Source organism: Lampetra planeri, chromosome 1, assembly GCF_965212315.1.
Source record: "Lampetra planeri chromosome 1, kcLamPlan1.2.h2, whole genome shotgun sequence".
Lineage (NCBI taxonomy): Eukaryota > Metazoa > Chordata > Hyperoartia > Petromyzontiformes > Petromyzontidae > Lampetra > Lampetra planeri.
The window spans coordinates 37,835,871-37,849,539 of NC_136107.1; the positions used below are offsets into that span (position 1 = coordinate 37,835,871).

At 47.6% G+C, this 13,669-nt stretch overlaps 1 protein-coding gene across 2 annotated transcripts; it reads right to left on the bottom strand.

Annotated features, from left to right (window-relative positions):
* Positions 1–53: 53 nt before the first annotated feature.
* Positions 54–11,289, bottom strand: MLST8 (MTOR associated protein MLST8). Of its 2 annotated transcripts, none has more exons than XM_078600180.1 (9): positions 11,177–11,289; positions 9,248–9,426; positions 8,443–8,494; positions 7,544–7,706; positions 6,001–6,076; positions 4,167–4,319; positions 3,536–3,660; positions 1,508–1,671; positions 54–735 (listed from the first exon to the last, which is right to left on the bottom strand). In XM_078600180.1, the coding sequence occupies exons 2-9, from the start codon at positions 9,374–9,376 to the stop codon at positions 617–619; spliced, it is 981 nt and encodes a 326-aa protein (XP_078456306.1). In that variant the 5' UTR covers positions 9,377–9,426; positions 11,177–11,289; the 3' UTR covers positions 54–616. The 2 variants fall into 2 exon arrangements, with proteins under 2 accessions (XP_078456306.1, XP_078456315.1); XM_078600189.1 differs by having other exon boundaries at positions 9,248–9,438; positions 11,177–11,272.
* Between the last annotated feature and the right edge of the window lie 2,380 nt (positions 11,290–13,669).

The following is a 13,669-nucleotide window of genomic DNA, read 5'->3' on the forward strand; positions in this document are numbered from 1 at the left end:
TCCGAAGCCGCCAAAATTCTCTCGCGCATCGCAACGGACGGGAAAAGCACACAAAAGGGAATGGACATTTATTGTGAATGAAACTTTCACTTGCCTGCCTCACGCCGTCAACTACTTACATGTGCTAATTGTATTACGACAGCGTCCCGCTGTGAAGCAAACCCACACGGCGGACTACATACGTCTCGCGAAAAAAGGGTAGTTTATGTTGCACAGACTTGTTTGTATCTAAACACATAATCATTTATTTTGCACTACTCATGGCAGATCCACCCACTACCTGCACAGGTGGAATATCGCAGCCCCCCCACACGATTGAAGAAATACCGACCACACCATTGACCATACATTCGTGAACCACCGTGACCTCTAAAAATGTAAAATTTAAGCTATCTACCGGACTTAAACCGATGCCGCCATTTCCTGCTCAACTAATGTGGACATATAGGCCGACAAGTTGACGAACACCGTGAAGCAAAATACAATGTTCACGCACAGCTCGTTGCGACCCTGCGTCTGCTGTTGGTGGCTTGAGACGTAGAAGGGCTGCTGAACAGGTTGGCCCCCCCGGATGGCCTCCTCCGGCCAGGCCAGGCTCAGGGGACGACATGGCCAATCAGGCGATGACGCTGTCGTTGAAGGCGAGGCACACGACTGCCTTCTGGTGGCCCGTGTACTCGCGCTTTATCTCGCCCGTCTCCACACTCCACAGCCGCGCCGTGTTGTCCGACGATGCTGCACGCGACACGCGACGGGCACAGAGACTGTGAGCGGAGACGTCGCCAAGTCCACGCAACCATTTGCTGTGCCACGTTCAAGGTGAACACCGGGTATTCATCGAGGCTCTTTTTTAAACACAGGATGTTCGATTCTGGGTGACTTTTAATCGGTGAAAAATCTTGTAATGGCTGGATATTTTGAAATGTATTCATTGTGGAGATGCCCTTGTTGCTCAGAGGTCTGAACACTGAGCTGGCAATGTTGACCTTATGGGTTTGAATCCAGACAACCAATGGTGATCAAACTGGGTCTCAAGCACAGTCAGCAACGGCGGCACAAAACGAGTCATCTCATCAAATTCGGTTTCACACTTAAATTAGCCTAAATTCCAGCTCTGAAAATGAACATCGGTTTGACTGTCAAGTGATGAACAATACTGCCTGCAGCAGGGTGGGCAGGAAAGTGCTGTCTCCTAATGTCAGTTGAAGGAATCTCAGAAGCAGTTCTGTAATATTCACTTTCGTGAGCCGTTCTCTATTACTGAGAGTCACATCGCACCGGACGGATCCAAATGCATTTTTAGTCTTGTAACATGACACTGATAGTGCCATCGGGATTATGTTTGGGTATAACACGAAAAGAGATGTTTAAAATGCAATAAGTTTGAACTGTGTTTGTCACATAAACACAATCCGTAATCTCCAAAGCGGAGAGCTGGAATTTATGTGGAATGTATGAGGCTTTTCGTATTTCGCCCCACGACTCTTGAAGCCCCAGCGGCACACACCGGTGACCATGTACTGTGAATCCCCGGAGAAAGCGCAGTCCCACATCCATCCGCGGGAGCTCTCGGCCGGGTTACTGCTGCGGATGCTGAGCTCCGTGAGCATCGTGAAGTTCGCCGTGCGCCAAATCGTGCACGTCTGGTCCGACGAGCATGTGGCTAGGAGCCTGCGATCGCACAGCGGGGGAAAGCAACCGCTTGTTACCATGTCAATCCGTCCCCCAAACGCGTCCGCAGACATCGCTGGAGTTGGGACAATTGGTGGATTAAGTCAAGTCCCTTAAACAGGACTACCCGGATTTATGCCACCCCTTTACGTCATTTCCCGAATAAGTCGTCGCTTTATTATTACTGCTACCTGATTTCCGTCGCCTCAACCGACACATCCCGACAGCATCCGTCCTTTTTCGTATCTGTCGCATGAAAAAGCGTACTGTAGAGTACACTACATTATTTATGGACTGTATTTTGCTGATTTCATTTTATAGTGGACTGTATCTTATTCTACCCTGTGTAATGTGTTAAAGTTTACTGCTGTACACTCGTGTCGAGTACAGTATTTTTAGTAATTCAATGTAATGTTGTGGGTACGTCCAGGATGAAGATGTGCGCATTAACACACAGCTTCGCCATACCCTTCGTTGTGTCATTGTTTAGCTCTCGTGGGGAAAAATGCTTTGACGTCGTTTCCATCTTTGTCGTCGCACCTTTCAGGAACGCACTCCCGACGTAAACCAGGCTATTACCAGAGGTGTGGACTCGAGTCATGTGACTTGGACTCGAGTCAGACTCGAGTCATGAATTTGATGACTTGCGACTCGACTTGGACTTGCATAACAATGACTTTGTCCCACCTATGAGATGTGGACTCGAGTCATGTGACTTGGACTCGAGTCAGACTCGAGTCATGAATTTGATGACTTGCGACTCGACTTGGACTTGCATAACAATGACTTTGTCCCACCTCTGGCTATTACTGTACCTTAGTCCTTCCCGTGCTGCAGAGCACCTTGGGCAACGCGACGTCATCATAAACATCCGGTCTTCAGCTAGCCAATCACCATCCTCTCCCATGCTAATCCGATGACCTTAAAATTCAAACTTGATTTGGAGCTTTGGAGCAACCAGGTGTAGGGTGTTGACTGTTATGTTAGCCGACTCTCTGTGTTGTTTTGCATTATATTTCTAAGTTTACTAGGTTTCGATTTAAAGCTTTCGTGACTGTAGGGATTCATCTTCTTGGTTCTTTCGGTAATGTCACGTAGAAGGTAAATAACAAAATAATAAAAATAAAAGACAGCGTCTTTCCGACAGACCTGTTCTTCACCTGAGGACGGCTGCTTGCGTGATGGCCGAAACGTCGTGAGAATTATTTTATTATTTTTATTATTTTATTATTTCCCTTCTACGTGACTTTACCGAAAGAACCAAGAAGATTTACTAGGTTTGTTTTCTCTTTCATTTGTACCTGATGATGATTGCTTGTGTTGTAATCGAAACGTCGTACGCTATTATTTAATTATTATTTTCTTTCCACGTGACTTTACCGAAAGAACCAGAGTGACCTTATAATTGTTGTTAATCGTCCCTCCAATTTTGCCCAATTAATACATTGTTAAAATGTAAATAAGGTAAAGGGGCATCTCTGAAATTGACTCTCTCCCGCCACTGCTGGCGGCAGGGTCTCCGCAAGAGGGAGTTCACGCGCCCTTCTCGAGGATACTCACGACTTCTCTGTGGCAGATTACTCTGGAAACCCCCTCCCCCTATAAGCCACACTCAGCGTGGCAAGGCTGATTTTGCCAACGACACCACCAAGCCTCGCCCGTCACCTCCTGTCCTATCCAGCGGCACACGTGGCAGCAGAGGTGAAACTTTGTCTTCGCACCGAATATTTTCGTGCTGTCCAATTAGTCGAGCAATCCAAGCGACAGCCGAAAGAGTAATCAATTGCTCAAATAATGGGACAACCCCCAGCTGTAAACCCCATGAGCGTAACGCAAGATGTTGCGCACTGGCACTGTGACTCACGTGGAGTCTGGGCTGAACCGGCACTTGAGGGCGTAGGTCTTGTGAGCACTAATCTTGAACTTGGGGATGAGGTGTGTGGGCTGCTCTCGCACTCCTCCTGTCAGGTTCCACACATAACACTGGCCCTGGTGTCACAGGTGTGCAAAGCGAAGGGTCGTTAAACCCAGGTCGTCAGGATCGTAGCGCAGCGTACTTTCTAACACCCTTGGCAGGCAAGCACACATTACCATTCTGTACACCTTAGCACTATCCAATAATAACGTGAAGAATAACGTGCGTGCCGACCGAGTATGAAGTGCCCCTTGCATTGACAGAAGTGACTGATCGCGCCGACATTAGGAACACCTGCAATAAGCATGGTGGGCTATGTACGGTGCGAAAGAACTTCAGCGTACATTATTTTACGATAAAAAAATTCTACACAGCATTACCAATGCATTTTCAGAGTTGTGTGGATCCTACAAATGTTAGTGACGCAACGTTAAGATACACGATGGCAGCTTTGATAAATATATTTATTTCTAGCCAGCAGGTTTGGGAACGTGCGTCCACGAGCATGTGATTTTAGATTGGCTGTTTGTTTTTTTGCAAGAGTGACCCGGGCCCACCAAGACGAGATTTGCCTCCGTACCGTGCTGTTGACAGCTGCCATGTAGCTGGCGTCGGGGTCGATGTGCACGCAGTTCATGGCCACGTCCTGCTCGGGGATCAGCTGTTCGTTCTGGTCCGTCTTGAGGTCCCAGATGTGGATGGCGCCGCTCTGATCGGCCACGATGAGTTCGGCCTGAAAGAAGACAAACCACCCCTCCGTCAGGCTGTTGCAGACTGGTGCGGCAAGTGCTCTAAATGAGCACCTTCGTACAGGCTGGTGTGGTAACTTTAGAAATCCAAATGCATGCAGGAAACCAGGCAGAATCGACTCTGTAGAAAACACCCGACCGAGGATGCCATGCGAGACTTAAGTCCACGTATGTATTGTGTTACTCATAGCGATACACACACGCGCACCCCCAGAGTCCGTGCTGTGCAGCCAGGATTGGTCTCGTCAGTCATATGAAAACCCTTCAATATTCCACGCAATCTTTTCGCACTTGCCCGGCAGTCACCATCGTATCAATGCAGCGGCCGTCATTAAGGCTGGCATGGTACAATGCGGGCTGGTGTGGCCAGCACCCCACCTGGCTGACTTTGTCTCTCCCAGTACTGATGTTAACACACTGCACCAAGTGCGCATTTAAGGCTAAGTCAACCTCGTGGAGGCCCAAGACAGGTTTAAATATTTGCCGCTGATGTTTGCTGTGGCAGGCAACTGAACTGTGATCGACAGATTTGTAGGATAGAGTATTAAACGAACAACTGCACACACATACAGCAAGTCTGACTAGGCGTGGCTGGTGAATGCAAACCCACATGGCAAAAAGTGTTCACATAGTTACACAGGCAATACATGATGCATGTGTAGTGAGAATGGGTCACAAGGTAGCATAGCGCTGGTTGCTAACAGAGAAGGGGATCTGCAGTTGCAGCAGCCCTGACTGACAGCAGGTCACGTGATAAACCAGAGAGAGGGATGTAAGGGAAAGGGTACAGAGGGGGCACGGGAGAGAAGCCTGGGAACCCGCTAGTAGGTTCTGGAAGGGGGGCGTGGCTGGGGTGGAGTGAGGCCACTGGGAGGATAAAAGGGGATCCCAGCAAAGGCTCGGGGCTGTCGCCGTGAGTGGGATCCCCTCGTCGTGCTGCTGCAGTCTTCACCGCCGTCTGTGTCTTCACCATCTCGGCATCGTCAGTCAGGCGGTCTGCCAGCTGTCCTGACTGGGAGCTGTAGTTACTTTTGAGGACTGAGAAGGATGTTAAAAAAATAGAGTGCCTCCTACTCCTAGTGTCTCCGAGACAAAAGTCACTACACATGCAGTCACTGGCGGAGCCAGTGGGGGGAGGTGGGGTGGCACGTGCCCCCCCAATGATTAGGGATTTCGATCGGATCATTGGGGTTTATTAGTAATAAATGGGCATTTTGCGACCCCCACTGCCACTGTGTAGCATATTATTACGTGTCAGGGACTCTATGAGATGAGAGGACAATAGTCTGAGTCCATAATTGGCAATAAGTAGCGGAAAAGCAGTTATAAGTGACTCAGAATTGTGCGCAGTTGCGTCTACAGCACACGACTTCCCTGAAGGCATCAACACCTTCAGCGAGCGCGATGCCGATCACACAACGCGGTTCGAATTCGACCCTCGATCGATGACTGCACCATCGCCGCACACGCATCGAATAAAAAGCAAGGGACAAGTCCTCACTAACAACTCCTCTATCATTTTTCATTGTTGGAGGGGTTGCCCCCCCTACCTGAAAACCCTGGCTCCGCCATTGCATGCAGTAATGACACAAGAGCATTACAAGATACTGACTGTCAAAATAAATCCTTCCAGTTTCCATGTATTGCTTTGCAGGGTGGGATTACCTGGTTGGGATGCAGAAAAACACAGTTGATTGGGGCATTGACTTGCAAAATCCTCTGACACTGCAGATTTCTGGACCTGCATCAGTTTAGGCACAGACATACACACTATAATCGCACCAACACAACACCATGTTACGCGAAGCAAGCGCACATCTTCTTTAGACGAGCTAGGTAGGTGCTCATAATCAACGTTTTTGGGTTTAGTTCGCGTTATTTATAAATGTGTCGTAACCCTCCACCACCCGACACGGCCAATCAGTAAAAAAGTGTCACGTTGACAAAAGACAAATGAGTTCACTGCTTTAGCCCACTGGTGTGTTGAAGCGCGAAACCACAACATTTACAATTTGAGTACGACGTTTCGCTGGTAATTGCATCCAGCATCATCGGGCAATTCGCCAGAATGGTGAGGCTCTGCTGTGTCTCCCGTTCTTATATAGAGCAGCAGCAGAGTGACGTCATCATTAACTCATTAACTCATCAGGTGCAAAGATTTGAGGGGGGAGTTATTGTAATTATATACTAGATTAGTAATCAGGCTATTGTTACGATGCAAGTTGTAGATTAGTAATCATTTGGAATGTGTTTTATTGTGATTATGCTACATTAGTAATCAGTTAGTGTTTGTTTCCCTTATAAGGAATTGTAATGTATCTTATTTAATAATACGGAGACACAGCAGAGCCTCATCATTCTGGCGAATTGCCCGATGATGCTGGATGCAATTACCAGCGAAACGTTGTACTCAAATTGTAAATGTTGTGGTTTCGCGCTTCAACACACCGGTGGGCTAAAGCAGTGAACTAATTTGTCTTTTGTCAACGTGACACTTTTTTACTGATTGGCCGTGTCGGGTGGTGGAGGGTTACGACACATTTATAAATAACGCGATCTAAACCCAAAAACGTTGATTATGAATAATATTGGTCTCGAAAGCCTACGTGTTAAACTAGGTAGGTGCTGTTTATTATTTCAACTAGCAATGTTGCCAGGCTACAATGCCAGGGTCCACATATATGTGTGATAGGGCTGCTCATAGACCTGAAGGACCCAGGTGGCTCGGGTATTAGCTGTGTTGGAACACGGAGGTGACACCTGGCAGCTCCCCATGGTTAATCTGCGTTCTCAAGTGAAGTGAGTTCATGGTCTTAGGTTGGTGACCAATGAGTGCTTAAACATATCGCTTTCACTGTTGTCACGTGTTGGACAGAAGTGCGAAGACTTGGCCAGATAACTGCAGCTTTGGTTTCCCCAGGCATGGGCAAATTTTCACATAATTTCAGTTTGTTCCAGCTCCGTAGACTAAAAATGTTTCGGGTTGACTGCCACGTGATAAAAGACCTCCACAACAGAGGCACGTGAAACGTTGCTTCACCCCTTGTATGGATGAGAACCAATTTTGGGCATCTCGAAAGCATTTCTGAAATATAGCCTACTTCCAAATCTCAGCTATCCACGCGACACAGAGCGATGCGCAACTGCCTGTGAGAATTTCAAATGAAAATTAACACCTCTCGACAGGATTCTAACAGCACGCACAGACCTGAGATCCCAAATGCGCGTCATACAGTCCTCGCCGCCCGTGTACATCCAGCGCCCGTCCTCATGGAACCCGACGGAAGAGACGTTCTTGCTGATTCCGTCGTAGCTGATGACGGGGTTGGGGTTGTTAGAGTTGAGGTCGTACATGCGGATGTGCTGATATCCTGCAAAGACAAAGATCCCCCCCGTATAGCCTTAGCAAACTGTTGGGGCAAGTGCTGTTCGCGAGAACCTATGAAGGCGAGCACGGCACACAACAAGGGTCGGTGGCTAACACCACGCACGGCCACCTTTGTCTCCATAGTGGCGACATTTGCACACCACACCAGGTACTCATTTGAGGCTAAGTCGACCTAGAAGAGGCCCAGGACCAGTTCAAATAATCGTCACTGGTTTTGGCCATGAGCAGAAATCGAACCCAGGTCGTCGGGATCGTAGCGCAGCGTGATTTCTAACACCCTTGGCAGGCAAGCACACATTACCATTCTGGACACCTTAGCACTATCCAATAATAACGTGAAGAATAACGTGCGTGCCAACCGAGTATGAAGTGCCTCTTGCATTGACAGAAGTGACTGATCGCGCCGACATTAGGAACACCTGCAATAAGCATGGTGGGCTATGTATGGTGCGAAAGACGTTCAGCATACATATATACAATACAGTGCTGCCAGGTCATAACATATTCCCATCGTATTCCCAATTAGTTCAGCTAAGATGCTTGCAGCTTAGGATAATGATACTTTGCAGGCTGTTTCAAAGTGGTAGACCTCATGTCGATATGAAACGAGGTTCCGCACCCCTGCCTTACACCATGCATATTGGGGGTGGGGGGAGGTTGTCCCTTAAAATAGACAAGGCACATCATGTACGTATTGTGAAAATCTGAATCTTACTCACCAGCCGCAGCGATGAGTGTCCGATCGGGTGTGATCTCCAAAGCGTTCACTTGCTGAATAGAGAAGTTAAGCAGCAACTTCAAGTTTGTGTCAGTGCAGTACAGCAGGCACCTTCCAGTGACAGTTTGGAACATCAATAACCCCTCTTCTTGGTTCATTCGGTAAAGTCACGTAGAAGGGAAATAATAAAATAAAACATTATAAAATACAATTCTCACGACGTTTCGGCCACAACGCAAGCAGAAGCTGTCTTTCCGACAGACCTGTTCTTCACCTGAGGTTTTATTGTTTTATTTTTATTATTTTATTATTTCCCTTCTACATGACTTTACCGAAAGAACCAAGAAGATGAATCCCTGCAGTCACGAAAGCTTTAAATCGAAAAATAAATCAATAACCCCGTATGAAAAAATAAGATGTTCAAACACGGAAGCTTGCGTTGCCTCCGAAACGTCGTGATTTAATTTATTTGTTTTCTTTTTTCACCTACGTGACTTTACCGAAAAAACCAAAGCGTATGGATCCTTGCAGTCACGAAAACTTCAAATCTAGAACCAAATATAAAAACCTTTTGCAAGGAATCAATACTCGGTAATTGATTGGGATGTATATGTGCTATAAAGGACCATTATTCGAATTGTTGCCTATTACTGTATATTTTGACTTTTAAGGCAGTCCTATCTATGAATGTGTTAACTTACAGTTACTTGTGCACCGCTGCCAACGCAGCATCAACAAATCATTTGCTAAAATAACGGGATGACCTCGCTCGAGAGCAGACCGACGGGCAAAGCAGCAGAGGATACGGAGTCCTGGTGCTGCACGGTGCGCGTGCACACGCCGCTGTGCGCCTGCCAGAAGCGAATGGTGTGGTCGTAGCCGGCCGTGGCCAAGATCACCGGGTCACTGCCCACACTGCCCTGGCCGGTGTTCATCTTCGACAGCTCGGTGGGGCGGTCGCGCCGCCTCGACACAGCCCGTCCTCCTGTGCACCACACTGCACTCGTTAGCCAGGCTGTTGTGACAAATGTTCAGACAAGTTCCATACGTGCTGCCCATTGTATGAATCAGTCGAGGCTACGAGGCAGGTCAAGAAAGATGGGGTAATATGAAGTCATGAGGCTTGGGAAAAGAGACCACAGGAGCCCAAGGAAGCAAGCAGAGGGAAGATGAAGGCTCAAAGTGACGGCAACTAAAATTTACCAACTGACCCAGGTGGTGGCTGAACATTGATAGCCCTATCAGTAACTCAATGAGGTGTGACATTTTCAGACTAAGTATCCCTACTCTGCGCTGCAATAGCAAGAATGTGCATTTAATACTATGGGTAATTGTCACTGGACCCAGATTATTGTTAAGAAGAAATGTGTAGTGTCTTGTTCTGAACTGCAGCACACTCCACATGTGTTGTCTATCACCAGCCAAATAATTTAATGTCGAAACGCCGCTACCCACTGACAGTTTCACAACTTGTGCCCTCCGCTGCTGTGAAGCATGATATGTTATTGCATTTATACACTGTGTGAATTCACGTCATAGTTAAAGGAGACCACCCTACATTACCCATCCAAAGTGTTCACGTGGTGTGTGATACAATGGGGTAGCTTTGTGATGAACTGTGGGTCAAGGTAGTAAACAAAGGAACAAATAGTAACATTTTAGGTCAGTAACCGAGTAATACAGCATACTGGCCAGTGGTGGCATACACCCATAATCCAGCACTGTGGAGATGGGGGTTGGTGGATTGCACAAATCTTGTCCATGGAGAAGGCATGGCTTGGGAATCGAGGTGTCAATACTCTGGTTTCCTAGAAGGCAGCCACATCTCATGTGGACCCCATCTGATCCGTCTGTTTGGGGTAGTGTCGCTCACACACACGTGGCTTGTCTCCGGGTTCTCCGGTTTCGTCCATGTAAAGACTCATACTAGTAGGAACCTCCTGGTTACACCAGCCCACAGGGGATTATTGTGTCCGTCCGTCGTGCAGGGAAGGGCTGGGTGGGGAGGGGCTGGGTGGGGAGGGTGGGGAGGGTGGCGCTGGGTGGGGAGGGGAGGGTGGGGAGGGGCTGGGTGGGGAGGGTGGGGAGGGGCTGGGGGGAGAGGGTAGGGCTTGGTGGGGGGTGGGAGGGATGGGGCTGGGTGGGAGGGGTGGGGGTGGGAGGGATGGGGCTGGGTGGGAGGGGTGGGGGTGGGAGGGATGGGGCTGGGTGGGAGGGGTGGGGGTGGGAGGGATGGGGCTGGGTGGGGAGGGGCTGGTCACCCCGTGGTGCCCTTATAAAACTCAACGTTTAACCTACTCACGCCGGCTTGTGCCCGCCCTCACAGTCGGGCATATTTGCGGAATACACCACGCCGCCATTGAGCCTGGCCATTGACCGAGCAACCCAACGTTCCTACCAGCTCCCTCCGCAGGAATGTGTTTAACTGACTAAAAACACATTGATATACAGTTGTCCTTCTAACGCCACAGTGTTGTTGACATACGTGTTGGGGGTTTTATTTGCACAGTACCACCCTACTACTATTGATAAAGCTTTACTGTAGCGTGTTGCTACTGGTACAGCAGCGCTGTGGAGTGATGGTTGCCGGTGGCGCCTTTCGACTGATTGCGCGCGTCGCCTCACCTCCTCACCCGCCATCCTCCCTCACCCTTCCTCACCTCTCCTCCTTCCTCACCTCCTCACCCTTCCTCACCACTCACGCGACCTCAGCCCATCATCACACAAAACCTCACCTGCTCACTCCGCCGTGTTTGTCGAGGGTAGGGGACCGTGTCCCTCGCGGCGCCTTTCCGGGCGGAACCAACGAGCGTCGTGAAAGTGCGTTCCGACTTCTCAGTTCCGGCCTCTACAAACCCATTACCGAACCGATTAAATAATTGATTTTGTCAGGAAATGTTATATATCAGAGCATTTTAACGTATCATTGATGTACACGATATTTGGAAGAGTCCATACGATATTCACAATATGTTTATGTTATTTCTATCCCCACGCAACGCTAATGATGATAATCTCTCGTGTTAAGAGATGCTTTGTGTCAGCACGTGGCATCGTTAAAATCTAACAGAGACGTTTCATTGCCTTTACATCTGGCAGTTCATATATATCGTGACAAGTTATCTGGCGATGCTGTTGCTACGTTGGCAGTGGCGCACAAGGACAAATAACAACTCGGAACATTCTTGAATATATATGAAAGGGTTTTGTTTACAAAAGTATATTTTTTACACGATTTTATCCTCAAAAAATATTCTAACTCAAATTTTACCCACTTCCCAATGTGCTATCGACTGCAAACTTGGTATACTTATGTCATACTGATGACAAGACTATACATTATTCTATCATTACAATTTTAAAAAATCTATTCTTAAACATTTTACACGCTTTTTCATTTAACTCACTCTGTCAGTTGTCGTATCCTCAAATCTTGTAACTCAATTTCAACCGTCTTCCCAATGTCGCATCGACTGCAAACTTGGTATAGGTATGTCAAACTGATGACAATACTATATTCTGTCATTCAAATTAAAAATATATATGTAAATCACCACGTGGTCCCTGACGTCACGGCAAGCCTCGGGGAGCCACGCCCAGGGGCGGGGCAAGTTGAAGGAGGGGAGGGGCGATGGGGGAAGGGGGCAGGGGAAGGGGCAGCTCGGACAGTACATTTCTTTAAAGCGTGTTTAAAAAACGTATTTTTAAATATTTTATTACATTTTAAAGACCACAACGAATAGGGCTTCGAGTTTTTTTGGGATAAAGTTTGGCATTGCCATAGTGTTGCGTGGGTCTATTCCAGAGGTGTGGACTCGAGTCATGTGACTTGGACTCGAGTCAGACTCGAGTCATGAATTTGATGACTTGCGACTCGACTTGGACTTGCATAACAATGACTTTGTCCCACCTATGAGATGTGGACTCGAGTCATGTGACTTGGACTCGAGTCAGACTCGAGTCATGAATTTGATGACTTGCGACTCGACTTGGACTTGCATAACAATGACTTTGTCCCACCTCTGGTCTATTCTATTGCTGCGTATGGCAGAAATACGTTCGCATACCTGTCAAACCCGTGATCAGTGCCCTACATCATTTAGAGATACATTTCTGGTCATCCCGTGTCCTTATAAATTTCAACGTTCATCCTACAAAGTCCCATAGTGGCCCGTATTGAAACGGCTGTACGCCGTATGGACCTGAACACTCTATTTACCTGTACAGGAATATGGGGTAAACAGTATGGGGCCGTCCATAAATGACGTCACGCACCTAGGGGGACATTTGTGACGATGTGTGACGAGGGGGGGGGGGGGTGACAAATGTGACGTCACATCAAAATGCGCAACTTTCAATAAATATAGACAACACCTTCTACTTAATTGAAGAGACTTTTTAATAAATGTTTTCTCCTACAACATCAGAATGCAGCGGCACATTAAATACGCACTACAATGATAATAGTTTAAATCGATTTGAAGCATGTTTTATTTGGGGGGGGGGGGGGGAAATTTTGTGACGTCATATTTGAGGGGGGGGGTCTGACTTTTTGTGACGCCGTGTGACGATGGGGGGGGGGGGGGTAAAAAATCGTCCAAAATCGCGTGACGTCATTTATGGACGACCCCTATGGGTTGACACGGTATGAGTTCGGAAGCTAAATACCAATAACGAGAGGGTTTCATGAGATAGTTCGTGTAGTTTCTGCTTTCCCCTCTACTAGTTCACGATCTGGTCCATAGTTTTCGGGTTGGATGACCACAATTCCACTGTGGCTGGTCTTTAATTAATCTCCACGAGTCTCTATTGCGTCTCCGTGTACCTCCGTGTCTGCATCGGTTTAAGAAGACATTGTCCGAAGCGTGGGTTGAGTGTCGTCTTTCTATTCCTCCGTATGAAGGAGGGCACGCTACTGCAGTGGTTTACTGGCTTCGTCCATTGTGCTGCATGGCAACAATGGCACTACGAGTTGGCCTGTATCTTAAATATCTCCCATTTGACAATTGGTTTTTTACCCTTCTATCTGGCAACAAAACTGACACTTTTTTTTACAAGGAGTCATGTTTGCATAGATCACAATACCTGCAGTCATAATACAAACAAAAAACATAACTCTGATAATGTATGCACTGTCCTTGAAGTTGATTGGTCCACACCCGAGACAGCTTTCCTTAGAGCCTAGTCTCACATGGGTTGGACCAGATGACGTCAAAATGCGCACAACT

What these genes read in the sequence shown, in the direction of transcription:
- MLST8 (XM_078600180.1), bottom strand. Translation starts at nt 9,376, where the DNA reads ATGAACACCGGCCAGGGCAGTGTGGGCAGTGACCCGGTGATCTTGGCC. An exon ending in GACACTCATCGCTGCGGCTG is followed by an intron (nt 7,707 to 8,442) that starts GTGAGTAAGATT and finishes TTGTCTTTGCAG; the next exon opens with GATATCAGCACATCCGCATG. An exon ending in TTCACAGTACATGGTCACCG is followed by an intron (nt 736 to 1,507) that starts GTGTGTGCCGCT and finishes TGTCGCGTGCAG; the next exon opens with CATCGTCGGACAACACGGCG.